This window comes from Silurus aristotelis (genome assembly GCF_946808225.1).
Source record: "Silurus aristotelis genome assembly, chromosome: 17".
NCBI classification, from domain to species: domain Eukaryota; kingdom Metazoa; phylum Chordata; class Actinopteri; order Siluriformes; family Siluridae; genus Silurus; species Silurus aristotelis.
The window spans coordinates 2,983,745-3,011,653 of NC_139590.1; the positions used below are offsets into that span (position 1 = coordinate 2,983,745).

General features: G+C 41.2%; 2 protein-coding genes and 1 long non-coding RNA gene across 17 annotated transcripts in view; 1 reads left to right on the top strand and 2 right to left on the bottom strand.

The window, feature by feature from the left end:
* Positions 1–1,117: 1,117 nt before the first annotated feature.
* On the bottom strand, positions 1,118–16,256 carry gspt1l (G1 to S phase transition 1, like). 2 transcript variants are annotated; one of them, XM_083566971.1, is made up of 14 exons: positions 15,742–16,256; positions 12,072–12,113; positions 11,374–11,580; positions 9,465–9,498; positions 8,073–8,150; positions 7,104–7,284; positions 6,534–6,688; positions 6,274–6,414; positions 4,876–4,969; positions 4,375–4,455; positions 2,671–2,844; positions 2,350–2,439; positions 1,912–2,080; positions 1,118–1,803 (listed from the first exon to the last, which is right to left on the bottom strand). In XM_083566971.1, exons 1-14 carry the CDS (start codon positions 15,947–15,949, stop codon positions 1,751–1,753), a joined length of 1,707 nt encoding a protein of 568 aa, XP_083423097.1. In that variant the 5' UTR covers positions 15,950–16,256; the 3' UTR covers positions 1,118–1,750. The 2 variants fall into 2 exon arrangements, with proteins under 2 accessions (XP_083423097.1, XP_083423098.1); XM_083566972.1 differs by having other exon boundaries at positions 11,374–11,577; positions 15,742–16,255.
* Positions 16,257–17,539: 1,283 nt separating this feature from the next.
* The window catches only part of pdxdc1 (pyridoxal-dependent decarboxylase domain containing 1), a 28,930-nt gene continuing 18,560 nt past the window's right edge, over positions 17,540–27,909 (bottom strand). For 8 of the 13 annotated variants that reach the window (XM_083566875.1, XM_083566884.1, XM_083566881.1 and 5 more), the window contains 10 exons: positions 25,421–25,481; positions 24,802–24,872; positions 24,609–24,714; positions 24,109–24,280; positions 23,257–23,375; positions 23,030–23,151; positions 22,755–22,847; positions 22,353–22,449; positions 19,831–19,929; positions 17,540–19,752 (listed from right to left, as the gene is read on the bottom strand). In XM_083566875.1, coding sequence (XP_083423001.1) covers positions 19,553–19,752; positions 19,831–19,929; positions 22,353–22,449; positions 22,755–22,847; positions 23,030–23,151; positions 23,257–23,375; positions 24,109–24,280; positions 24,609–24,714; positions 24,802–24,872; positions 25,421–25,481 — 1,140 coding nt within the window. In that variant the 3' untranslated portion in view covers positions 17,540–19,552. Of the gene's footprint in view, positions 19,753–19,830; positions 19,930–22,352; positions 22,450–22,754; positions 22,848–23,029; positions 23,152–23,256; positions 23,376–24,108; positions 24,281–24,608; positions 24,715–24,801; positions 24,873–25,420; positions 25,482–27,607; positions 27,689–27,909 lie in introns of all 13 variants that reach the window. The other 5 variants (XM_083566879.1, XM_083566872.1, XM_083566878.1 and 2 more) reach the window with 1 other exon arrangement.
* On the top strand, positions 25,450–26,930 carry LOC310740398. Of its 2 annotated transcripts, none has more exons than XR_014537636.1 (2): positions 25,450–26,293; positions 26,326–26,930. It is a non-coding gene; the product is annotated as an uncharacterized lncRNA (long non-coding RNA). The 2 variants fall into 2 exon arrangements; XR_014537637.1 differs by having other exon boundaries at positions 26,342–26,930.

Consider the following 27,909-nt stretch of genomic DNA (forward strand, 5'->3'; position numbering starts at 1 on the left):
ATAATTTAATTTCATTCCTATAGTCAAACCTGAAAATCTAATGGAAAGCGTTCTCAGAAGAATGAGGATATAAAAAGTTATGGTCAGGTACATAAAAATCTTTGGCAATATAGTAGCAATTATTGAAGACAACTAAATAATCTGATACATCAACAAACCTGGTACATAAAGATAAAGAGCGATGGTTGTAAAGACTTCATTCAAACCCAAGACGTCCCTGAATTTCGACGTAGGCAGCAATCAACAAAAACATCACATCATAAAAAGCAAAGGTTCCCAAACTAAGGCCCGCCCCCTATATCCAGGACAAAGCCAGACATATTTTAAAGATTTAATTTTAAATGTTTTAATTGCATCATATCTGTATTTTATAATAAGGGTTGCCACTCGGTTAATAAAAGAGGTCGAGGCACCAATAAATGCCTATAGTTTTTCCGGCTTCTGTTCCGCTGTCGTCACAAGAGCGGCCTCTAGTGACGGATCACTGAAACCACGTGGTGTGTGATTTCACACGCAAGACAAAGCGCTGCACGTAGAGCACAATATTATACTCAATTATCCATAATTTATTAATGATAAGTATATTCATAAATATACTAATTTATTTAATATGGCACATTTTCATAACTTGGTAGTTTTTCTCTTTTATTAAGGTCACTACTATTTTACATGGTGTCACGTTAAAATGGATACTGAATAAAATACAATCGGTTGATTAATCGGTTCTCAGTAAATTCAAACCAAACTTGAAAAAATAATTCCACAATTGGTCAACCCCCAACTATTAACAGAGCCGAATTATTTGTTATATTCACCCTCCAACCATATACACATACAAGCTCATTTGTCTGTATGGTGCATGAAAACCAATCTAGAACATTAGGAGGCGTAATAAATACATTTCCAATACTGGAAGTCTAAAGGAGAAATAATGTGGCCCTCTAAAAAAAAAAAAAAGTTTGTGGACCCCTGGTATACGGTATGAACGGTCTGGACCGTAATAGGAATCACACACCTGCAACTCATCACACACACTTATAGCCCCAGTGTGTTCACCTACAATAAGGTGAGCCCCCCCAAACCCCCCCCCGAGAGAAAGAAATTCAGTCCACGCAACTTAGAATCGTAGAATTTCCCCCAATTTAATAGTTTTGTCATAGAAGTTTTGCTTTAATAACATGTAAGCACGCTCGAGCGCTCTGCAAGAACGCTACGAGAGGAAACCCGAGGCGTATGTATGCGCATGTGCTCGTGTGCGTGGAAGTGAAGGGAGACGATACGACCGAGACACCGAATCACATTTCCGGCTTTTTTGACTGGTTACAGTTACACAAGCGAACTCTGGTCCACATTTTTTTTTTCATAATGGCGTCTTCGCTGTACATCGTGTTCCTCTGGTTTTGGAAAAAGAAAAAAAAAAGAAAAAAAAAAGGTATATATAACACACGCGATCGTCGTCTGCGAGTCTGCTGCCGGGAGACGGAAAATAAATGGCACTGCTGAGCTCTCAATATGAGAAAGCTGACAACGTGTGAACTCGATTTCTGTTCTTTGCTTACAAACGTATTTCTTGTGAAAGATGATGTTTTCGTGAGATGGTTCCTCAGGAGGGCGGGGGAGGCTCGGAAACGTGTTGCTCCTGCAGCGACGCACGCGCCGCTCTCGTCCGTGTTCGGGTTCTCCACGACATACACACACACACACTCGCACACGCGCATACACACGCACGCTCTCTCGCACACGGAGGTTTTCAGTCTTTCTCAGCAACAAGCTTCAACACTTTCCCAATGGCAATGGTCTTTCCTGAGAGAGAGACAAAATATGAAAATATTCCAGAAGGTTCTAGATTAAAGCAAAAGGAAATTCCTTTGAATAAGCATTTACACACACACACAAACACACACTACTGACCTTCGTCCCTCAGGGTGAACCGGCCCATCTGGGGGAAGTCTTTGAATGTCTCGAGGCAGATGGTCCCAGCGGTTCGAAGGCGAGCGATGCAAACTTGGTCCTGTTTGACGAAGCGAGGTCGCGTCTTGCTCTTCTCACCCGTCTTTTTGTCCACCAAACAAATTAAGGCCTGCACAAGACCACCACACCAATAAATGCTATGCCGCAAATGAAAAGATCTGGCAACCCATATTAAACTAGGTCAAACTGGAGTTGAGCTCAGGATGGGGTCATAGTGGTGATTGACACCTCAGTATTATTTTGGCATGTGATCTCCATGCAGTAATTTCTTTGAAGTTCACATCAAAAAGACACATCAAATGTCTATTAGAAAAATTGACACAATGCTGAGAAATAGAAAAGAGGAAAAAGTGGTAATGCAGAATGTTTTGTTTTTACCGTAATCTGGACTTCCTCAATGCAGGTGTGAATGTGCAGGACTGCATTGTAACCTGGGCAGATGATGGACTTGTGTTCAATGATAACGATCTGAAAAAACAACAAGTGAATGAATTAATGAAACACATACGCTCCAACAAGGTTCGTACCTAGACGCCAATAAAGTGATCTGATGAAGGACACGAAGCATGTACTCGAGTTAATTAAACATTAAATAGCTATTAAATATTACATTTCTTCTATTAAAGTTCTTGCTCTATGCAGCCTCTAAGACTCCTAGAACACACACTGTTTCTGGTTTTGTTCGAAAATCTAGTTTACCTGAGCGTCGAAGGTGCGCCCCGAGTGACAGAGGTTCTCCGGAGTGCACAGGATGAATCCGGGCAGGATCTCTTCTTCTTCAATACCTTTGAGTCGAAGCTTCAAGTTTTCTCCGGGTCCTGCGTCGTCCGTCTCGACGTCATCTGAAAGCAGGCTCAGCACCTCCACAGTGTGCTACACAAACACACATGCATAAGCAAAACTGACACACAATTTCACACTTTCACTTAGTAAATATATTTCTAAAAGGTGCTATCGACATGAAATCTTTACCAGATGTTGCTAACAACTCCTACAATCCACAATGCTTTTGGCCCATTCTTCCTCACAAACACTCATCAAATCCTGAAGTTTCTGTGGGCCTCTTGTATAAACTCTGATCTTTTGTTCTTTCTATAGATTTTTAATGGGATTCAACGATTGTCTTGACCATTCCAGCAGCTTTAATTTCTTTCTCTGAAATCAAGAGTTTGGGGTCATCGTCTTGTTGAAATGTCCACCCTCGTTTCATCATCATGATCCTGCTAGATTGCAGCAGATTATTTTTCATCAAGAACGTCTCTGTACATTTTTCCATTCATCCTTCCTTCAATTATAGGAAGTTCTCCAGTGCTGAAAAACAGCCCCACACCATGATGTTCTCACCTCTAAACTTCACTGTTGGTATGGTGTTTCTGGGGTGATGTGCAGTGCCATTTATCCTCCAAACATGGTGTGTGTTATAGCAGAGCTCATTTTAGGTCTCATCTGACCAGACTTTATTCTCCCAGTATTTCACAAGCTTGTCCAAAATGTTGTGCAGCAAAACTTCGACATGCTTTTTTTTTTTTTCAGAAATGGTGAAATGATGTTCTTTCCACTTCTGGATTATGGACCCAACAGTGTTTACTAGAACATTCAGAAGTTTAGAAATCCTTCCGTAACCAATGCAGTCAATATGTTTCGCAACAATTAGGTTGCGCAGATCTTAAAAGAGCTCTTTGTTTTTACCCATCATGAGATGTTTCCTGTGTGACACATTGGTAATGGGACACCTTTATACAGGTCATCAGTTGGGACTGAAGCAGCTGATATTCATTTTCACTGACACGGGGCAGGACTGCTTTCTAATTACTGATTGATTACAGCAGGTGTCTTGTCTTTTCATGCCTTTTTTCACCTCCCTTTCTTTATGTGTTCAATACGTTTTCCCCCTGTGTCATTTCACATTATTGCACATAACTTATGGACATGTGTGGTTTGATTTATTTGTGTGTGTGGACTGCATGGGTTCTTACCAACATCTGGTAAAATCATGTGTCAATAGCACCTTTAGAAAAATATTTACTGAGGAATAAGTTGAAATGTTCAATAGTTATTTTACCTGCTATATTTATTTATTTGATATTTTCAAAGCTAAATAACTCAAATGCAGCCCCTAGTGGCGAATCACTGACATGTCATTTGTTGACTAGTCTTTTTTTAAATTCATTTTGGATGCAACTGTTTATATTTATTACTATTGCATTTATTTGGAGTGTTACTTTGTGTCTTATTTTCCTCAATATTTATTCATTTTCATATTTATTTCATTTAGCACATGTCCTGTGGTCTAATAAGACTAAAAAACAAACAAAAAAAAACAAGCTGCCCATATTAATTAAATGCCTATTCAATACAAGATATTTACTATTCCTGTGGAAACACCAGGAGATGCTTTCTTACCCTGTTGGGCATCATCACAAGTTGCTGTGCTTTGCTGATGCAACCAGACTCCAACTTGCCCAAAATCACAGTGCCCATGTCCTAGAGAAGATCAGAATGTTTTCATCATGAGTTTTTAGTTCTGGACACTATGAACATCTCATATACAACACCTTGTTCTGGAAAACCTTACAGTATCTTAAAACGGGTAGGAAAGAAGAAATATATACTACATAGACAAAAGTATTTAAATTCTTCTCCAAACTATTACACCAGCGCCTGACTTTACTAATAACCTTGTGTCTGAATGAAATCTCACAAATATACTGAAACAGAAAGAGTGGAGGTAATTATAACAGGAAATGGGGACTAAATGTGGAAAGGGGTGTTCTGATGTCTCAATACTTTTGCCCATATAGTGTCCATATCACTAAACAAATCATTAATCTTCATTTGGAGACAAAAAAAATAAAAAAAAATAAAAAATGCACTTATTTGTAATAGACTTTATAAAATCTTCACCTTGTATTTATCTACAATCGGTAACCTGACTGGTCCGTCGCTCGATCTGCTGAAATGTGGCAAACTGTCCAGGTGTGGAATGAACGGTAATCCTCTGTAAATATACAATGAGTTAATTTAGATATTTAGATATAGATAGATACACAAATTTGGAGGGAAAAAAGCCATTAAATCTCCAAAGCATGTCATTAAATCGCGTAATAAAACAATATCGATCTGGTAACAATAAAAAATTTATCATGATCTAACGTATCACAATTCTGATATTAGATCCTAATATCGCCCGGCCCTACGCTAGATAATGACTAGGTGAATATTCTTAAAGATGGTCCCTTCTCAGTTATACAGCACATGTTAATAATTAGCATTACTACAGGTTGGAAAGGGGTGTAATATTTGTTGTGTTATCAGTGCTGGACAGTAAGGAAGTGAATGTAATTCATTACTGAACACGACACAGCGAGTCACCAATCAGGATCGAGCGCTCGCTCTGTCAAACTCGTTTTAATTGGCGCTTGGTGTATCTACTGATCACCAACATACACTTCAGCATCAGTTCAACAGCAAGCAGAACATTCAGAGAGGAATAAGTCCAGACTCGAATTCGCCACAACACGTGGGGTTATTTACATGATTTTTTTGAAGTAGTCAGGTTTTGGGTTAATGATCATTAATATCATTCCATTAATAGATCAGTGTTTTAAAAGTAAGTCTTTTTTCCCCATAAACTGAGTTGATTAAGTAAAGAGTCTTGCTGTCATATTGCTTCTAATTTGTTTACTGATGGGCCAAGAAGCTCTATTATGTACAAGTTACTCTGCCACCTAGTGGTCATTAAGGATTTTACAGCATTAATGTATTCACTCGGTTCAACCTCGAATCAGACAGCAAACGTTTGAACAGCTTTTTATTAATAATTAATTTTATTTGTTAATTCAAGCAATTTTTTTTGAAAGATTGCTTCACTACTTTTTTTGTTTGTATCATTCTGGGATGTTGAAGAAGCTGTTGTGTTGTTGGTTAATGTAATATTGAGGTGTACAATTTGATTTGTGCCTCTGAAAAATCGACTGTGTTTGGCTTTTCAGTAACGTGTGTCTCGGTGATGAGGACGAGTGCATCTTTGAGTCTACGTTCAATACGAGTCGAATACTCAAGTACTGCTCAAATCACTTTTACTCAAGTCATATTGGAATTGGACTTTTGCACTCTATACTTTTACTCAAGGATGATTTGCAGGTACTTATTTTTTTTACACCTCTGCTTTTAAAATTTTATGTGAAAATCTGATTAGTGTTCACTGGTATTGTAGGTGGACGATATGGCTGTAGATTAGATTTCATTTATTTGGAAACTGACATCTATTACAGTTAGATAAGAACTTTGCTCTCCACTTACGTGTACCAGGAGCAGTGCTCCACTGGTTCTTTCAGGTTGGCCCCTGTCAGTCCTGAACATGGCATGAAATGAATGTCTTTTCTGGGATTGAATCCCACCTTCTTCAAAAATGGCACCAGTTTCTCCTTACACTCCTCGTATCTGTGGAGAGACGTTCACAAGCATGATGAAACGCAACGTCTTTCATTTACCAGACCGAGTTTATCCTGGTCTATAAGCATGAAGACCAGCATTTGATCACAGTTACGCAGATTCCTCACCTCTCCAAGCTCCAGTTCACAGTGGGATCATCCATTTTGTTCACGAGGACGATCAGGTGTTTGACTCCCGCCGTTTTGGCCAGCATGGCGTGCTCTCGCGTCTGGCCTCCTTTCTCGAACCCCGTCTCGAACTCGCCTTTACGCGCCGAAATCACCTGCGGAGAAATCACATTGTTGCTCTTCAAGATGATCAGAAACAAATGTGAAGGATTTCTGAATATCTCCGAGCACTTTTCTGCAAGAGCAGTTTAATAACACACTGATTTATTTCTATGTATTTCAAATAACCACTAGGTGAATATTCTTAAAGATGATCCCTTCTCAGTTATACCATTTAAAACAGCACAGCGTTTTCCCAATTTATTACTTGAGGTCAATAAAGCCATGAGAACTCTCATAGGGAATTTGCATTTGGGGAAATTCGAAGGGAACAGATTTCAAAAGTGTACCACAAGCTGCCTTTGGACCCGAGCTGGACAAGAGACACCACTACGTACAGGTGAAATTTATTTCCGGGAAGCGTGACTAGATTTTGAAGGAATATGACGGTTATTGCGCTTAACGACTCACCAGAACGGCTAAATCAGCTTGCGACGCCCCTCCGATCATGTTCGGGACGAAGCTCTTGTGTCCCGGCGCATCCAGGATGGTGAAGTGCTTCTTCTCAGTCTCAAAATAAGCACGGCCCACCTCCACGGTTTTACCCTTATCTCTCTCTTCCTGATTTGTATCGAGGGCCCAAGAGAGGTACCTGAAGGGAGCACAGATTTTTACACACAGATCATTCAAGACTCTTCCACATTGAAGACAGACGTCTCTTACTAGGACCACATGGAGACAGAAGTAATTCTGAATACAAAGAATATCTAAATGGTCCGTTTTCTTCACGAACAGTAGTAAGATCTTGGTGTGACCACTAAGATAAATCTACTCTGATAGTCTTCTTTTATCTAAGGTCCCCTGGTGGTCTAGTGGTTAGGATGCGGCGCTCTCACCGCTGCGGGCCGGGTTCGATCCCCAGTCAGGGAACCGACCCCAGCCACTCTTAGTGCCGGTCCCAAGCATGGATAAATGGGGAGGGTTGCGTTAGAAAGGGCATCCAGTGTAAAAACATGTGCCAAATCAAACATGCGGAGGATCCGCTGTGGCGACCCCTAACGGGAGAAGCCGAAAGAAAAGTCTTCTTTTATCTCCCAAGTTTAGAAAGATGACATGGATGCAGGAAAACTACTTCATGCCTTTTTCCCATTACAGTTACTATGGTAACGGCTTGTTTATTGTTTGTTTATAATGGAAGGACCATGAATATATAGTATATATATTATCATTACAAGGAAGGAGTCTCCAATATCGGAGCTTCATTAAAGTCAGAAATAAAGTTATGTTCTCAGCTACACAAAGCTGTGACTGCTGGGGTCCTGACCCCATAGCTGCTAAGTAGGGAATAAAAATATAACACAAGTAAAAAAAAAACAAAAAAAAAACAAGGAACTATGTTCTAATACGTTTATTAGACTACACAACATAACTTTCAATTACCAGGTTTCCCTGTTCTTCTCCTTGGCCTCTCTTTCGTATTTCTCCAGAGTCCGTTTCTCCACCATGCCTGTTAGATACCTGTGAAGTGGAAATAACACACAGCAAAAGGTCAAACACCACACAAAAAAAATTAATAATTAAATTATACATACATTATATATATATATATACAGTGGAACCCGGTTATCTCGACCTCGGTTACCTCGACAACCCTATTAAGTCGATGTTTTTGAAGTGGAACCGCCAAATTCTCGCTTTTTCTAAGCATTTTTTTATCGGTTATGTCGCCGAACCCTGATATCTCGAGCACAAGGGGGGAAAAATTACCATTTAACGTCAGTTAAATGATCGGTGCTGTGCAGCCGCAGAAGAACTCGCGAAAGTGGCGGAAAAATCAAACCTTACAGCTGCTCCAGGTGTTGTATTGTATACTGGTGAATCTCTGCTGTTAGTTACTGCACATATGCCTTTTGTTGTTAAATGTTATGCGATGAACGGGAGGCGAAAGCCGCGCTTGGCTGCACATAGAATGAACACCGGCAGGATCGGGGGGGAATCCGCGATGGGCTTTGGGAAGAAAAGAGCAGCCGGTGAGAGAGTGCCGGTGGGAAAACACGTACCGGGATACGCATGAGCGATAACAACGACCGCCGTGAACCAACATATACCAACAATAACGGACAGTGAGAGTGTGGAAGTTTAAATAGGAGCTGGTGATGATGATAAACGAGCACTATATGTGCACGATTGAAGCCGGGAGCTTCAGAGAAAGCGGCCGAAAAAACACCTGCCACGCCGAAGGGGGCGCCGAAGGGGGCGTGGCAGGTGGATTCCTGACAGATAAACATGTACTGTATGTATTTTTATAACATGCCTTCATCAAACAAATCGCGGCAACGCTGTTGTGTAAAAACCCCTCCAAAAACACGTGCATGCACTTTCACATTTATTAACGCACATCATGTACATTACTGCCGCCATTTTGATTTTCATTTATCTCGATCATCAGTTACCTCGATGCTTTTTGGCGACCCCCTAGGACATCGACATAACCGGGTTCCACTGTGTGTGTATGTGTGTATATATATATATATATGCGCTTCTAGAATTCAGACAAACAGCACCATCTAGTGACTACTAAAAAAAAAAAAATAGGACCACCAGCAAGAAAAACTTTGTGACATGTCAAGATCACGAGGGGGAAAAAAAAACAAAACAAAACACACAAAAAAATAAATAAATAAAAAAAAAAAAAAAAAAAAAAAAAACACGCCCTCTGTGGGAACCTTTTCAGGAAACAAGGATCTAATAAAGGTATCAAAAAACTGAAAACTGAAACCTGGAGATTTAAAAGTGCTGAAGACTAAGAATTATTAGGCAGCGGATACTTACATGATCTGTCCGCCGATGGTCGATTTGCCGGCATCTAGAAGAAAGTACAGGAGTAAAGCAACATGGTGAGAAATGAAAAGAGGTCATAATCCACATCTATTTACTATCTATCCATCCATAGACACACAGCAGCTACCTCTCTCTATCTATCTTCTCTTTACTTTCTTCCTTCACCTTTTATTTATCTAAATTTTCTACAGTTTACCTTCTTACCTGTCCATCTCCACACTACCCACCTGTCCCTCACCCTACAGCCCCCCCCCCCCCCCCCCCCCACCCTCAGGCTCAGTTTGTTAAGCAAATATTTCCAAAGTCTTTACAGCATGTCACCGTCTCCTTGCTCCACCTTCACTCCTTCCACAAAGCAACAGAGACATTTTTTCCCCCCTCGTCTGTCGGTCATCGTACGGCCCTTATTATGACACAATCAATCCACAGCAAACAAAAAGCCCACTCTGAATCGTAACGTGTTTCCTGGTGTTTCACATGAAAACACAGGTGGAGAGCGATCTCCAAACATCACTGAAAGACTTTATCTATTTAAAAAAATACACAGGAGTTTCTCTCGCAACCTTTACATAACCGGTATTCGCTCAGTCCTGATGTTCTGGCTCTTATCTGTGTCCAAGGCCAAGTTTTATCTGCTGTCAAAGTCGTTCACACGAACGAAACCTTTCTTCCCACCAAAATTTCCACCATTGTGCCTTCAGAGTTCTTCAGCGAGAGTCTTTAGACATCTAAAAAACATTTAATGACCTATATCCAGCGTACGATTTTGGACAAAAGGTGGTCCTAAATGGTGGCATACTGTGGGATCGGTTCTAAAGAGTCATGAGGTTCCTCCTCATACAATCCGTTTCCACCGTCACCACTACCTCCCTCTGGTACAGGGATAAACCTCCACTAAAATGTATATGTGAAATCGCGTATCATCCACGTATCGCGAAAAGGCAGTAAGATAAATAGAAAAACGCTAAACTGAGCTCTACAAAAAAACATTAAAAACTTACGGCAAATCATTCAATCAAACGGTTAACATTTTGTACTATTGCATTAATATAAATGTTATTAATATTTGGCATTAAATAGAAAAAAAAAATCAATGATATCCGATAAACTGTATCGTGTAATCATTTATCGCGATACTGCTGTAGTAACGATATTCTCGCCCAGCACTACCGCACATACTTCCTCAAAAACACACAAAACACTGAATCGCTTTTAGATGTGGTAGGACTCGCATCAGTGGTTACAATGCTTCTGATCAGGTCATGAGTTCCAATTCCAGCTGCTGCTGGGCCCTTGAGCAAGGCCCTTAACCATCATCTGCTCAGGTAAATAAATGAGAATTCCAAATCGTCTGCCAAATGCAGTAAAAACAAACCTGAAACCCTTTCTAAGAACCTGCGAAAAACCCATCGCATATTTAATACGCTCCAATCTTCTGTTTTTGCTCTTATAATACCCTTCAGTATTCTGGGAAGATGTTCCACTAGATTTTGTGGAGATTTGTGCTTGTTCAGCCACAAGGCTGTTAGTAAAGTCAGGTGATGATGGAGGTGAGTCGAGGAGGTCTGGAGTGCAGAATTATTCCAACGGTGTTGAAACTCTATAGCAGGAGATCTTCTACTCCAACCCATGTAAAGGACTTGCTTTGTGAGCAAGAGCCTTCTCATGTGGATAAAGTGCAGGTCTGATCCTTTTTCTGGACACTTTCTTCTCACAGTCCGATTGGTCAGAAAATGTAGATTAAATCTCTATAACTAACTCAGGACCAACTAATTCATTTCTATACCCGACGTAAAAAATAAACTAATGAACTTCTGTGGAGTAAAAGAAAATCAAACACTTGCTTTTATGGTATACGAGGAAAAGCAATCATCTGGCGAGGGAGTAGAACGTCACTCACCTACGTGGCCGATGAAGACCACGTTGACGTGCTCTCTCTTGGGAGCGTTGGGCTGAACGGGAGTCACTTTCGGCATTGGCGCTTCTTCGTCCTCCTCCATTCCCTCCTCCTGAGGCGAGTCTTCCTCTCCCCCTTTCTGATCCCAGCTCTCTTCCTCGGCCGCTGTCACTCCATCCACCCCAGAGCCGTTCTCCACGGGTCGAGCTGCTGCCACAATAAACACTCATCAGCGCTACACACACATACTCAAGTCACACTTTACTGTTTACACACTCAACATGTTGCTACCACCTTCCCCAGGAACCAGTTATAAATCCTAGTGAAGAAAAAAAAGTGAGTGTACTAACATCACGACGTACTTCTTGATCTCGACTTTTAAGATTTACCAACTTAAATCCAGGATCACATGATCAACGATTAAAGTGTTGGTCTTTGGCACCAAGCTGCCACTTCTGGGCCCCTTAGCAAGGCCCTTAACCCCTTAACTGCTCAGCTGTATAAATTAGATCATTGCCAAAATCCATAAATGTAAATACAGTGATACTGAACACTTATAACTGAAATTGATCATAAATTGAGAGAAGCGGTTTAAGGAAACAGATTATTCTCCACGAATTTCGGCTGATATTTACCTTCAAAAAATATTAATAAATAAAAAAATGAAAAAATAATAAAATAAAAAGTACACATTCACTCACCAGCCAGTTCCGAGACCTCGATATGGTCATCCTTCTCCGGATCTGCAAAGAGAAAAAAAGGAAAAACATTCTTTCATGAAGAGGAAACGATAACATGCAAAGCTGAACATGCGTCACTTTTTCTCCCCAGTGTGTGTGTGTGTATGTGTGTGTGTGTGTGTGAGACTCCACATGCTCCAGTACTGAAGGTGGGGCTGTAAAAGGTTTTCACTTATTTTCCTTGGAACAATTCGGCTTAGACTTGTGTTTGTTTTCTCAGCTACCAGTTCGGTCCCTGTTTACGCCTCACCGCCAAATCAAAATGGCCGCATGCAACAAAAATATAAATTTTAAATGACTGTTAAGTAGATTGAGGTCAAATCTATAGTGCTGGTTGTTTTGAGCACTGTTTTGCTGTTCCTGAACCGCTCGCTCAAGATATACGGAGCGCAGGAAATTGTTTTCACCGGATTTGGATTCTGCATTTATCCCCAAAGTCGATTCACCAGCGAGACATGATTCATGAGTAAACGGTCTCTTTGGTGACCATCAGATCGACAGTTTAGGGCCTTAACCACCAAATCACCACTTCCCTTTTCTGATCCAACCCAAGAAATAAAAAAAATAAGAAAAGAAACGCCCTGTGTAGCATGGATTTAAAAACAATCTTAAAAATTTATTAAATTAATTAATTAAGTAGCTAATTTTAAAAAAAGAAAGGGGGGGGGGGGTCACGTCGTCAAAACAAACATAACGGGGTAAAAACGTGTACATCTTTTTTTTGCTGGTAGACAGGGCTTGAGCTTCCCTTTCACCACGTGCACACGAGTCATGTGATGTCAGTGGTTTAGGACATGACATGCGTCGCTGTATCTATGTTACGTGACACTAGGCTAATTAATTTTATTCATTATTAATTTTGGACAAAGGAAAGCGATAGCTGTATGTGGATGTGAGGACGTGGTCTACTTCACGGTTTATTAAAAAAGAGGGCGGAGCCGAAGGAAACGAGTGGTAAAGATCATACACCTGCGCGTTGCTGTACTAACGAGTGTACGATCCTTACTGCTCGTTTCCTCCAAGCTCCACCCTTCATTCACAAACCGGAGCTTGACCACGCCCACACCACCACATGACGACTATCCGAATTCAATTCAAAAGAAACCTACAGGGTCCCTAAAAAAGTCTGACGTGCAACAATTTACAGGGAAAAGCGGCAATGAAATCAAACACAAATACGACCAACGCCAGAGCCCTATTCAGACGTGATTAGAGCGACGTGGTCATTAAGACGTTTCCTATTTGACCGAGTCTCTTTTGTGACTTTATTTCCATCCGGATTGGCCTGTGTTTTTCTCAGGGATCGATCTGTTACATACACTTTCTAGTCTGAAAGTTCTCTCGAAGGAAAAAAACACCACGATTTGATGTGTTGAGACACAGTGGCCTTGATAGAGCTCAAATTAATCAATTAAGGAGGCGGGGCTTAACCTGTAGTTTGTTATTTAATAACAAATCTGTTAGGCGAGATGTAGAAAAACCCCCAACACACACCTGCTGTATTTTCCCAAAACCAGTCACCTGACCCCTTTGATCCCGGTTTACTTTTTAATCCGTATTAAAACCTAAGTACATATCTGGAGGCAAAAGTAATGGCACCCACACCATTTTGGAGTGCCTTTTCTGTCCAATAGGGAGCCACGGGGTTAAAGGGGTAGAAAATGCAAAACACAAAATTGTGAATGCTGTTTATTATAAATATTTTTTGACCATCCACATTTGAACAGTTTACATTTTTAAAACTATTTCAAAAATAAAACGCCTGCTTAGTTAAATATTATATTAAATATTTTATAAAAAAAATGGAATAAATCAAATTGCAAAAAAAAAAAAAAAACATTAAATGAAATAGTTTACATTTGTTAAACACCATTTGGTTAAAACAGATGTGTGTGTGTAAGAGTGTGTTTTACATTTAAATATTTAATATGAACTGCTATTTATTTCAGCGATCACTTCCCTGATATGTGGAATTGTCAAGATTTTCTCCTTTTAAAGATAAATGATTGAAACTGGACATAAAACGCGAAAGAATCAATAGCACTAGCATTAGCTGCTAACCAGGAAGTAGTCTGAAGCTAACGCTAACGAAATGTTTTCAAGGTTTTTCCGACTTATTTTACTGCACGTCTTATCCTGCTTATAATTGTGTTTGTGACGAAAAAAAAAACAAAAATCTTAAATCTATAGCGCAATTGTTCTCTAAAGTTTCCACGCGTACGCAAAACAAATCGTATTTCCGGTACGCAGCGAGTCGCCGCACTGACACTGCGCTAACTCTAGTTTCTTTGTTATAGCCTTGGCATTGTTCTGTACGTTTTGAAGTTTAAAAATAATTTAAACTTCAAAGTAGATAAACAAAGTAGCGGTCCGCCACTTGATACGTTCCCCAGAAAACTCGGATTGTAACTGTGTTCCGCACGTAAAAAGGAAAGATTTCAGTATGAATACGTGCACCGTTACACCCCCCAATCTAAATGACTTTAGAATGACTTTTCAACCCACATCAACAACAACGCCGCTGTTAACCACCCCCTCCCTCCCCCGGACTGTGGTCCACTTAATACAGGACATCTTCATAAAGCTCCAGGTGATGATCTATCTAACTGTATCTATTTATACATCTTATTTTTGATGATCAACATCAGTGGTGTCCGATCTTTTTCCACTAAGGGCCAGTGTGGGTGCAGGTTTTCATTCCAACTAAACAAGTCCAAACTAAACTCTACCTGTTTACATCTAATGATAGAAGGTGTGGCCCTTGATTGATCTGACTGAATACCTGGACACACACCGGCTCTTTGTGGAAAAGATTGGACACCCCTGATTTACATGATACAAATTTAAAGACTCTTGGTGTGTTAAGTCACCAGGTGTGCTACAGATGTGATGCCAGTGCTAATATATATTATATATACATACACACATCTCTTAATATGTAAAGTAACGGGAGTGGTACACGTGTTCTATTACTACTAGTGTTAAACCCCAGGACATCTTCAAGAAGCTCCTGGTGATGATCTGCATATCTATCTATCTATCTATCTATCTATCTATCTATCTATCTATCTAGTTCTCTCTCATTGTGTGTGTGTGTGTGTGTGTGTGTATATATATATATATATATATATATATATATATATATATATATATACACATACATACATACATACACACATACTTTATACACTGAGCCATAATATACCAGATGTGGTACAGGTGTTCTACTGCGCATGCGCCTGCTATAAATCACAGATCATCATCAAAAAGCTCTTGGTGATTTTATTATATTACTAATTAAATATTTTCTGAAAGACTTTTGGTGTGTAAAGGACCGCTAGCCTGCTAACCGGCTTCAACACGTGTGTTAATTCGGGGTCGCAGATTCACAAAATGCCAGAGAAACTAATTAAATCAAATGATATCTTTATAATAATTCAGTATGTAATGAGTAAAGTCGCTCTTCGTGCTGACGTAAAAAAAAAAAGCGAGAGAACTTTACACGGTTTTCTCCTTCCTCTTACCGTTGGTTGGGTTAGCTTAGCGGAGTGTAGCCTAGCCTAGCCTAGCTTAGCATGGTAGAGTATAGAGAGCTAGCACGCTTTAGACGGCTGGGGGGGGGGGAGTTTACCGGCACCGGTGGCGATGGTTTTCGCCGGCGCTTTCACGATGTATCCGGGGAAAAACTCCGCCGCGTTGACGTTCGGGACGAAGGGCTTGGCGTTGACGTTGAGGGCGGTGAACGAGTCGCAGAGGCCGGCCGGAGCGCCAAGCGGGGCCTCGCTGCCTTCATCCTCCTGCTCCCACGAATCCGGGGCAGCGTCTCGCGCTGGCTCCATTGGCGCGCGCGCGTGGGGGGGAGGGGGGCTGAAACTGCAAATATATATTCTCTTTTTTTGTTCTTCTTCTCTTTTTTCCCTCTCTCTGTGTTATCCGTTTATACGAGGGGGAAAAAAACCTCTGGATCCGAATTAAACTCGCGGTAATAAAGCCGCCCCCTGACCCCCGGTCAAACTTCTCCGGAGCTCCAAACGCTGGATTCAGCAGCCGGTCCACGGTGCACGCGCAAGGGGGGGGCATTCGCTCACTCACCAGTAACTCCGTGTGTCGCACGAGAGTGACGGCTTCCCCCCTGACGTACAAGAGCATCCTGGGAAATAGAGTCTTTCACGATACATCGCTTCAGTACCGCCTTGTATGAAAAAATGTCCGAAGAAACTACATTACCCAGCTTTACATTCAGATACGCGTACAAGCCCTACACTTAAAGCAACCGAAATGAATGTCAAAGGATGTCCCAGTATCTCAGAAGTGATGGGAAGATCGGATTTTCTTAGTGACTTGATTCTTTGAATCTCGTTTATCAAAATGAAAGAATCTTTCTTTTGGACTCATTTAATTACCTTCACAACGCATATGGTAGTCACGTGACATAAATGTGTAATTATCTCAGCATAATAATACTAATAACTACTAATATTATATTAAATATTAATAATAATATTAACTAATTATATTACCGACTAATCATTAAGCACAAAAAACAGAAAACTAAAGTTTTTATTTTATTAAACCAACTTCATTTTTATTTTTTTATTTTTTTACAATCTGTATAAAATATAGTAACATTATGTATGTGTATGCAAATTATGAAAATGTTCCTTATTTAAACAAAACTCAAACAAAGAAGAAATTGCACAAGTCAGCATTACCTGCACTTCTTATTTCCATGTTCCACGTAAGTGTGTGTGTGTGTGTGTGTGTGTGTGTGTGGATTGCTTATGTGTTTAGTTTCTTTATTCCATTATTACCTGCAGAGTCAGAACCTTTCAGTCTTGTAGAACACCCATGTCTGTACTTACTTATACAGTTGTCAATACAAACATGGAGAGGTTAGATATCACAGGGCAAAAGGTAAAAAATTAGTGACAATAACGTGTGATAAAAAAGAAACTGAAGTAAACATGCCAACTGCATTTCTTTGCTGTGCAATGCCAGTGTAGTTCTATCTATCTATCTATCTATCTATCTATCTATCTATCTATCTATCTATCTATCTATCTATCTATCTATCTATCTATCTATCTAATCTATGCAATCAGGAAATTAGCTAAACTAATGCCTGAGTCCAACAATTTACATTGACATTAATGCTTTTATAAGTGCAATTGACAAACAAACCACACACACATCAGGAATGTTAACATTTCCTTCAGATATGTTGGTAAATGGTGATTTAAAAGCCCTCATTTGACTAAAAATCCTCACTAATTACTTAGCATGAAGTTACACTTAGCATAATTAGCACTGAATGCTAACCCCAGGTCAGAGTGTTATACTATAGATATTTCAGTGGTGTTTCCAAAAAAAAAAGTCTACCTACTTTCTGTAATAAAAGTTTCCTCAAAAAGAAAGAAAGTTGACGAGTGTCATTTGGCATCGTAACCTTTATTATAATTTACAGACTCGCTTTCTGGAGAAAGCTCACGTGATTATAAAAACGGATAGAATCCACGGAATTTGTTCTGCCACAAGGAAAAAAAGAAAGAAAGAAAGAAAGAAAGAAATACAACTACTAGTATATTTATTGCACCAAATGAAGACAGTGTAGCTGCTTTAAAGGATCATCCAGTCTTAATTGGCGTTGGCCTTCGTGAATTTTTACGTAAGACGTCAACGAATATACGTGTTTCTGGTGAAAAACAGGCGTCGTCCAAAGTCGATCGCCTATCTATCGGTGAAAGGAGATTTCGTGTGTTCACAAATCATACGATATTTCGAAGCTCTTATTAGCGAGCGTGGAGAAATAAGGAGGACACGACTAAAGGGAACGACTTCATCAGTGGCTTTGTGGTGATGGCACTACAATTTCGATAATAACTCGCCAGTGTACGTAACATTATCACAAACAGCCGGGACATTTGACATTTTACAGTAAACATTCAAACCAGTGAAACTTTCCCGTTTCCAGGACAACAAAAAAAAACCCCAAACATCCCACAGTTATAAGAACGACCGCTTAGGATCCACTTCGTGAAGGATCCTCGTTCGGAGTTCGAGAAAGTCCTCACAGATATCAATCAGTAGAATAAATAAAGACGATTTTGATCAAGTTATGTCAATCTGTACAAAAGCAAAGTGCAATTATTACTAGAATTATATTCGACTTCATTTTCAGGAAGAGCGCCAGACGAAACAAACGAACAAACAAAAAAAAAAGCCCGTCAAACCAACACAACGTAAGCAGAAGATCAGAGAAAATCATTTACTGTACAAAATGTCCTTCATACCCCGAATCCCCCAAAGTGTTTGTTTCCTCTTAAACACAGCAATTTGGCAGACGATTACGGCGTGGTCACGGCGTGGTTTTTAAACCGTTTAATGTCAACAACAAAACTATTAATTCCTGTTCTTGCTTATGTCTTTCTTTCTCTGAAGTCTTCACTTTCCTGACACAAAAAAAAATAAAAAATCTGTAACCCCCCCTTGTGAGGACTTCCTTGTGAGGACTTCCTTGTGAGGACGTCCTTGTGAGGAAAAACTTCCTGACCGTTATAAATCCCTGACATTGGAGACTCCTTCAAGCGATAATTTTCAACTGTTTTATCACCGAATAAGTCATAATGTGGCTTTTAATGAATTAGATGATGCGGACGATGCAAACGTTAGAGCACGCATTATAAGCCCTAAAATTAGCCTTATAGCCACCGAGGAACTACAGAACGAGATTAAACAGACTCCAGACACATTTCGGTTGATGGATCACTAGGGGGTGGGGAACGAAAGACAGTGTGTACACTTTTTTTTTTTTTTTTTACTGAAGTGATACAAGTGTAGCTAAAAACAAACAAACAAACAAACAAACAAGCATATAGAAGCCCAACCCAGATCAAACAAAACTTTATATATGACGTAAACAAAGTCTCAAACAAACGGAAAAAAGAAACGACGCTGCGAATCGCAACCGGATCGGCAAATATTCACCAAACGGCAGCGACGGACGATAATTAGCGATAGAACGGAGAGGAACGTAAGCAATGCGATGCGCACTGATGAAATTTTCCAGTTGTGTTTTCCACGTGTAGGACAAACCTTCAGTACTTCCTGTCCTGCGTTTCAATACTGTTTGAACACGCGCTCGTCGACTTCCCGGTGGTTCGAGAAGCATATGAAAAGCAGAGGAGGTACAAGTGAAGGTTCAGGTGGAACAGCTGGAACAACTGCTCTTATGTGTGTATTTTATTGCTCTTTTTTTTTTTTTTTTTTCCATTTGGAAAAGAAACTACATGAAACCAGGGGGCAGGGCAAAGCAAAGAGGGAAGTGTACAAGCGAGTGTTACGAACAGTATTGGAACGCAGCCCAAGTCTTACTTGGTCAAGGCATCGAGGTCGCGCACTTCACAGTGTACAGCCGCTACGGCGTCGCCCGCGGTCAGGCGGTTCTATCTGATCGAGTCGGTCTCCTTCTGGGCCTCGGGGACGCGCTGATCCGGCGTCTCGACTCCCGGCACAAGCTCCGGTGCCGTCTCAGAATGAGGATGAGGAACTTCCGCCTCCTTTAGAGATTCGTCGAGGTGGCAGACAGAGCTGGTCTCGCTGCACGACTCGGACCCGGCGGCAGAGCGTCGGAATAGCTTTTGTCCTGCAGGAGAAACCGCATTTATTTGTTTGTTCATTTGCTTGTATATATTACAGACATTTATAGTGTGGGAAAGTGAACCTGTGAGACGCTTGGCTGTAGATGTAGGAGTTTCAGGTGGAGATATTTTACTGGTCTGAGCTTTCATGGAGTAAAGTGGCTCAGTGCTGTCCAAGCAACCTGCAGGAAATAAAAAGAAAAAAAAAAAGAAAAAACAATATTGAGTGAATGGCGTGACGATTTTCAATAAATATAGTCAAAATTAATACTTTTTTTTTATATCAGCCATAAAATCAGGCACATTAAAGCTACAATATAGTATATGTATATTATATATATATATATATATATATATATATATATATATATATATATATATATATACATACATATATACAGTGAGGAAAATAAGTATTTAAACACCCTGCTATTTTGCAAGTTCTCCCACTTAGAAATCATGGAGGGGTCTGAAATTGTCATCGTAGGTGCATGTCCACTGTGAGAGACATAATCTAAAAAAAAAAATCCAGAAATCACAATATATGATTTTTTAACTATTTATTTGTATGATACAGCTGCAAATAAGTATTTGAACACCTGAGAAAGTCAATGTTAATATTTGGTACAGGAGCCTTTGTTTGCAATTACAGAGGTCAAACGTTTCCTGTAGTTTTTCACCAGGTTTGCACACACTGCAGGAGGGATTTTGTTCCACTCCTCCACACAGATCTTCTCTAGATCAGTCAGGTTTCTGGCCTGTCGCTGAGAAACACGGAGTTTGAGATCCCTCCAAAGATTCTCTATTGGGTTTAGGTCTGGAGACTGGCTAGGCCATGCCAGAACCTTGATATGCTTCTTACAGAGCCACTCCTTGGTTATCCTGGCTGTGTGCTTCGGGTCATTGTCATGTTGGAAGACCCAGCCTCGACCCATCTTCAATGCTCTAACTGAGGGAAGGAGGTTGTTCCCCAAAATCTCGCAATACATGGCCCCGTTCATCGTCTCCTAAATACAGTGCAGTCGCCCTGTCCCATGTGCAGAAAAACACCCCCAAAGCATGATGCTACCACCCCCATGCTTCACAGTAGGGATGGTGCTCTTGGGATGGTACTCATCATTCTTCTTCCTCCAAACACGTTTAGTGGAATTATGACCCAAAAGTTCTATTTTGGTCTTATCTGACCACATGACTTTCTCCCATGACTCCTCTGGATCATCCAAATGGTCATTGGCAAACTTAAGACGTGCCTGGACATGTGCTGGTTTAAGCAGGGGAACTTTCCGTGCCATGCATGATTTCAAACCATGACGTCTTAGTGTATTACCAACAGTAACCTTGGAAACGGTGGTCCCAGCTCTTTTCAGGTCATTGACCAGCTCCTCCCGTGTAGTTCTGGGCTGATTTCTCACCTTCCTTAGGATCATTGAGACCCCACGAGTTGAGATCTTGCATGGAGCCCCAGTCCGAGGGAGATTGACAGTCATGTTTAGCTTCTTCCATTTTCTAATGATTGCTCCAACAGTGGACCTTTTTTCACCAAGCTGCTTGGCAATTTCCCCGTAGCCCTTTCCAGCCTTGTGGATGTGTACAATTTTGTCTCTAGTGTCTTTGGACAGCTCTTTGGTCTTGGCCATGTTAGTAGTTGGATTCTTACTGATTGTATGGGGTGGACAGGTGTCTTTATGCAGCTAACGACCTCAAACAGGTGCATCTAATTTAGGATAATAAATGTAGTGGAGGTGGACATTTTAAAGGCAGACTAACAGGTCTTTGAGGGTCAGAATTCTAGCTGATAGACAGGTGTTTAAATACTTATTTGCAGCTGTATCATACAAATAAATAGTTAAAAAATCATACATTGTGATTTCTGGATTTTTTTTTAGATTATGTCTCTCACAGTGGACATGCACCTACGATGAAAATTTCAGACCCCTCCATGATTTCTAAGTAAGAGAACTTGCAAATTAGCAGGGTGTTCAAATACTTATATATATATGAGAGAGAGAGAGAGAGAGAGAGAGAGAGAGAGAGAGAGAGAGAGAGCGAGAGAGCGTCTATTGCTTGTGACGGGTTCTTGAAGAGTGAGCTGTTGTTTTGTGAACAGCACAGCAGCTAGTTTGAAAACAGTTCATGTAAAGCACAGTCACGTGTCTGAACAGCTCATTGGAAAGTTCAGCACCTGTTCATGAAGAGTTCGACAGAACAGTAGCTTCTGTCGTGTGAACAGTTCACGAACAGCACAGTCACGCGTTTGTGAACAGTCCATAAGAAATCCAGCGCCTTTGTTTTGGGAACAGTTTATAAATAACGCGGCACCTCCTTTTCTGTGAACAGTTCGGCTTTTTTGTGATCAGTTTATAAACATTGCAGCACTTGTTAATTGAAAGTTTATGAACCGCTCTGCGGCTCCTTTTTCTTTTGTGAGCAAATTATTTTTTTTTATGTCGTATTAATTTTTATTACTTCAATGCTAATGAAAAGTTTATATAAACCTCAGAACCTCTCAAGGTCTCTTCCTTATACCATTTTAGGGAGGTTTTTTCTTGCCACTGTCGCTACTGACCCGCTCATCAGGCTAAAACAGGCTAAAAGTGCAGCTCACCTGCTGCCAGGTCAAACGCTCGGCCCTTCACCGAGCTCTGAATCGGAGAGAACCAGTTGAGCACAGAGCCGACAAGGGGAATCTGCCGCAGCACCCCCTACAGGAAAGAAGAGGAACAACACAACATACTGTTTATTAAGGTTTTCAGTCCTTCAGCTGTAAACTGGACACTTCACGGTTCTTACAACACTTTGCACATCTCTCTCTCACACACACACACACACACACACACACACACACACACACACACACACACACACACACACACACACACACACACACACAGAGACTGACAAGCAGATAATGATGCAGAAACACACCCAAAGACACACACTGGTATAGATATATAAAAAGACAGACATATGCAAATGCCGACACACACACACACACACACACACACACCTCCTCCAAGAGTTTCTCCTCAGTAGCTTTTTGAAGCTGCAGCTCAGCCTCCAGGATTCCCTTCCTCACCACCTCCGTCATGTTTTCTAACAACTACACAGCAACAAAACGTAACAAGAAGAAAAGGAAGAAAAGTAACAGAACCACAAAAAAAAAAATATATCAGGCAAAAAGTGTCGTCTTGCTTTTAAATTCACTCCAACTCTTTTTGCATTATTCTCTCAGTGTAACGTGGTGTGTGTGTGTGAGTGTGTGTGTGTGTGCGCAAGTGATACCTTCCCGCTCTCCTCAATGTCTCTCCCTGCAGACGCGATGGTGTCCACCAACACGGAGACGTCCAGATCTTCGGACGCCACGCCGATGTACACGCAGTTCTTCTCTTCACCGAATTCAGGCCCTGTACACAAGAGAAAAGCAAATTACACACACACACACACACACACACACACACACACACACACACACAAATAAATAATGATGCAATATATTTTGTGGTTAGGACCTGTGGAGAACTCCAGCTCTGTGTCCAGATCATTCAGTTTCTTCAGCAGCTCAGTGTTGACCTTCTCTAATTCTACCTGTCGCTTTGCCTCGTCCATGTCAGTCCTCTTTGGCTCGTACCTGAAAAAAGTTCAAAAGAATTTAAAAAAAAGTGTCGGAAACTTCGGCACAAACCAAAAAAAAAGTTTTCTGATCAATAATGACACCAAAATAAAAAGATAAATAAATCAGAACCTGCTGCCTCCAACACAAAAACTGACTGAAAAAAATTAGGCCACACCTCCTTCAAACATAAAATATAAAATATATATAATATAATATAATATTTATTTTATTTTTATTTCATAAAAAAGGCACAATATTTCACAATATTTAAAATTTAATTTATTAAAATAAAGGCACAACATTTCCAGGAAATAATAAAAAAAAAAAGAATATTATCAAGAATAAAATGTAAATATTTCTCGAGTAACGGGACTCAAAGACGTGTCCACTGGCAACCATCCTGAGAACCAAAATTAATCCAAAAGTAAAAATAAATAAATAGCTGAAACTGGATAATTCTCACAGCTCACCACATTCTGACTTTCTTCTAAATAATCCCAACTCCTAATAGAGTCATCGGAAAGCTCTAACACTTTTCATATGACCTCATATGCGGTGCATTATGGGTAATACACACTACACTCTGCGCTTCCTGCCTGGAATATTAAAAAACCTAATAAGTATAAATCCCACTATGAGTGTTTCCTTCTGGGGAAATGATCTGATGTAAGCTGTAGTGATTGGGACAGAGCCGATGTGTGGTTTAGATTTGGTTTTGTGTATGAACTCTCCGTTCTCTCTCTCTGACCTCACAGCTCCGAGTCCGGCCCAGCTCAGATCCTCGACGTAGGTCAGGGTAGCGTACTGGAGAACTTCCTCTCGGAAATCGGGCCTTAAGCGCAGCGTGGCGCTCAGCACGGGGATCATCTCTGCTAGCTTGTCTGCTAAAGCTGCTACGTCCGCTTGCTGGGTGCCCAAAGCTACACACACACACACACACACACACACACACACACAAGTTGGCTTAATACTGGCAAATCTAACACTACCGTTTCTATAACAGGGCTCATTCTGAAAGACTTGCACTATAGGGCCAAAAATATCGGGACACCGAACTTTCCCAGCCATATGTGCTTCTTCCCCAAAACTGTCACCGTGTGGCTGGGATTTGAACTCACAGCCTTCGGATCCAAAATCCAATGCTTAGAACCACTAAGCTACCACCTCCTGTTACCCAAGCTACCTTGTATTCGTGCATGTAAATGTGTGTGTGTGTGTGTGTGTGTGTGTGTGTGTGTGAAGTCTCACCTGCAGCAGTCATTAGAGGGTTAAAGCGAACACACACGCCTTCATCTTCCAGCTCGATCACATCAACGCCACTCTCAGGCACCAGCAGTGCCAAGCGCTCCCCGAGCTGGTGATAAAATATATAATATAATACAATAATATTTATATAAATAATATAAAAGATCAAATTCTATTGATTATCATCTGATCTTACCCATGTGTTCAGAGCATCCTGTACATCTCGTTCTCCTCCACTGGGTCCCTCCGCTGACCCTCCGCTCGATGCTGCACACACACACACACACACACACACACACACACAAAGTTCAGAAATCTCAGTTACTCTGCATCGGCGTCACTGCAGGATGAAGAGGCTCGGATGAAAGACGATCAGTTCAGCCAGAAGATCATAAGTCTCGGAGATCAATACTAAATATGAAAGTGATTATAATGACTATATTCTATATGAATAAAATCACAACCAGATTATATACGGCTTAGTGTTTAGTACAATCTGACTCTAGTAAAGTCACAGTGAGTCAGTGAGTGAGTGACCCAACGGAGTCGGTAGGTCAGTGAATGTGTAAGTTAGTGAACGATTCAATGAGTCAAGAAATCAGTGGGTAAGTCGAGCCAAAGAAAATGAGTCAGTGAGTGATAGAGATGAGGTAATGATGAATTATCTGAATCTTCTTTTTTAAAAAAAGGTTTCTATAGAGTATTGTCTGCCAATAATTCTGCACTCTTTTCTGAATTTGGTATCGTTGATGCACCATAAATAATTAAGAAAGTGGTCAAAAAAATTATAATAAATAAATAATAATAATAATCACCTGAACTTGTATCTTGAGAGAACCTGAACACGACAACCGGAGAACTGAGCTCATCCTCAACCTGCAAACGAAAAAGGGAGAGAGAGAGAGAGAGAGAGAGAGAGAGAGAGAGAGAGAGAGAGAGAGAGAGAAAGAAAGAAAGAAAGAAAGAAAAGGAAGGCAAATAGTGGAGAAATAAAAATAAAAAGCAAACAGGAAGTTGACAGAGACAGGTATAAGGAGAAAGAGAAATGAAACAAGAATGCCAATAAGAAGAAAACAGAGACATAAAGAGGGAGAGGGAAAGAGAGGAAAAGAGAGAGAGAGAGAGAGAGAGAGAGAGAGAGAGAGAGAGAGAGAGAGAGAGAGAGAGAGAGAGAGAGAGGGCATATAACATACCTTTGCAACACTTAAATATGAGAATGAGACACAGCCAGAAGGCTCGATGTCATGCACTAAGCAGCACCATGTGACCCGGTGTGGAGTCTCAGGCGTTTAGATGTTGTGATGTAATGGACACATTCTAGAGTTAGTTGTTACACTGAGGTGAAACTGGGGACTGCATGACCTTTGACCTGAAGTCATGCATCACATCGCATCACATTACATCGCTGTTGGAATGTTCATGTGATGCTGAAACCCGAGTCACTTCCTTACTTTCACAGCACCAGCGCACGCACACACTCACTCACACACTCACACACTCACACACTCACACACTCACACACTCACACACTCACACACTCACACACTCACGCAATTTGGGAACTACAGCCCAGGTGAACTAGATGATTTGTTCACACCATGATTAAATGGTACAGTTTCTTAGCGCTACCCTGTGGTGAGTTTCAATCTGTCAGAGAGAGTTAGTCAGTGAGGGGGTTAGTCAGTGAAGTGGTGACTGAGTGAGAGGGTTAGTCAGTGAGGGGGTGACTGAGTGAGGGGGTTAGTCAGTGAGGGGGTTAGTCAGTGAGGGGATTAGTCAGTGAGGGGATTAGTCAGTGAGGGGGTAACTGAGTAAGGGGGTTAGTCAGTGAGGGGGTTAGTCAGTGAGGGGGTTTGTCAGTGAGGGGGTTTGTCAGTGAGGGGGTTTGTCAGTGAGGGGGTTTGTCAGTGAGGGGGTTTGTCAGTGAGGGGGTTTGTCAGTGAGAGGGTTAGTCAGTGAGAGGGTTAGTCAGTGAGGGGGTTAGTCAGTGAGGGGGTAACTGAGTAAGGGGGTTAGTCAGTGAGGTAGTTAGTCAGTGAGGGGGTTAGTCAGTGAGAGGGTTAGTCAATAAGGGGGTTAGTCAGTGAGGGGGTGACTGAGTGAGGGGGTTAGTCAGTGAGGGGGTTAGTCAGTGAGGGGGTTAGTCAATGAGGGGGTTAGTCAGTGAGGGAGCTAGACAGTGAGGGGGTTAGTCAGTGAGGGGGTTAGTCAGTGAGGGGGTTAGTCAGTGAGGGGGTTAGTCAGTGAGGGGGTTAGTCAGTGAGAGGGTGACTGAGTGAGGGGGTTAGTCAGTGAGGGGGTAAGTCAGTGTGGGGGTTAGTTAGTGAGGGGGTTAGTCAGTAAGAGGGTGACTGAGTGAGGGGGTTAGTCAGTGAGAGGGTTAGTCAGTGAGGTGGTAAGTCAGTGTGGGGGTTAGTTAGTGAGGGGGTTAGTTAGTGAGAGGTGACTAAGTGAGGGGGTGACTGAGTGAGGGGGTAAGTCAGTGAGAGGGTGACTGAGTGAGGGGGTTAGTCAGTGAGAGGTGACTGAGTAAGGGGGTTTGTCAGTGGAGGGTTAGTAAGTAAATACCTAAATGATTGATTAACTCAGTCTTTGAAGTGCGCTGTATCTAAAAAAATTAACTAAATAAAGAGCCAAACAATAACATTCTAAACATCTATTTAAAAAATGTAACTACAAACCACTCACACTACATTCAAAACCTTCATCCTCATCCTCAGCTCACATACAACTAATCTATTCACTCATTAATATGAACAGTTTGTCCATTACACTCAGACATCCCATGTGAGTCCCGCATGCTGAACCGCACAGAATTTCCCGAACTCGGCTCCAGCTAGTCTGAATCCGAGTCGTCTGAGCTCCATGAGGTGATCTGTGGGCTTATTTATTTGGGGTTTAATGCACATGCTGTAAGAAGCGGTGGGTGGACATGGTGAGGGAGTGAGCAGTGAAGGGGAAACACAGCGAGCGGAAAGGGAACGAGGGTAAATCCCACCTACAATAGAGAGTATGACAGAGCCCAGCACGTCCCTCAGTGAGGCCGCGGAGAGAGGCCGCACCCGCGAATGAGACACAGCCCCCTGGAACCAAGGCACCCGATTCTCACTAACACACTACTGAAGAGCTCTTACACACACACACACACACACACACACACACACACACACACACACACACACTCTCTAAACACTCCATGCACTCTCTGCGTTAGGGGTGTGATGGTATCTGCCATATCATAATATGCGATAATACACTCTCGCCTCCAATGCTTTAAAATGTAGCTAGAAATAGACAAAAACCT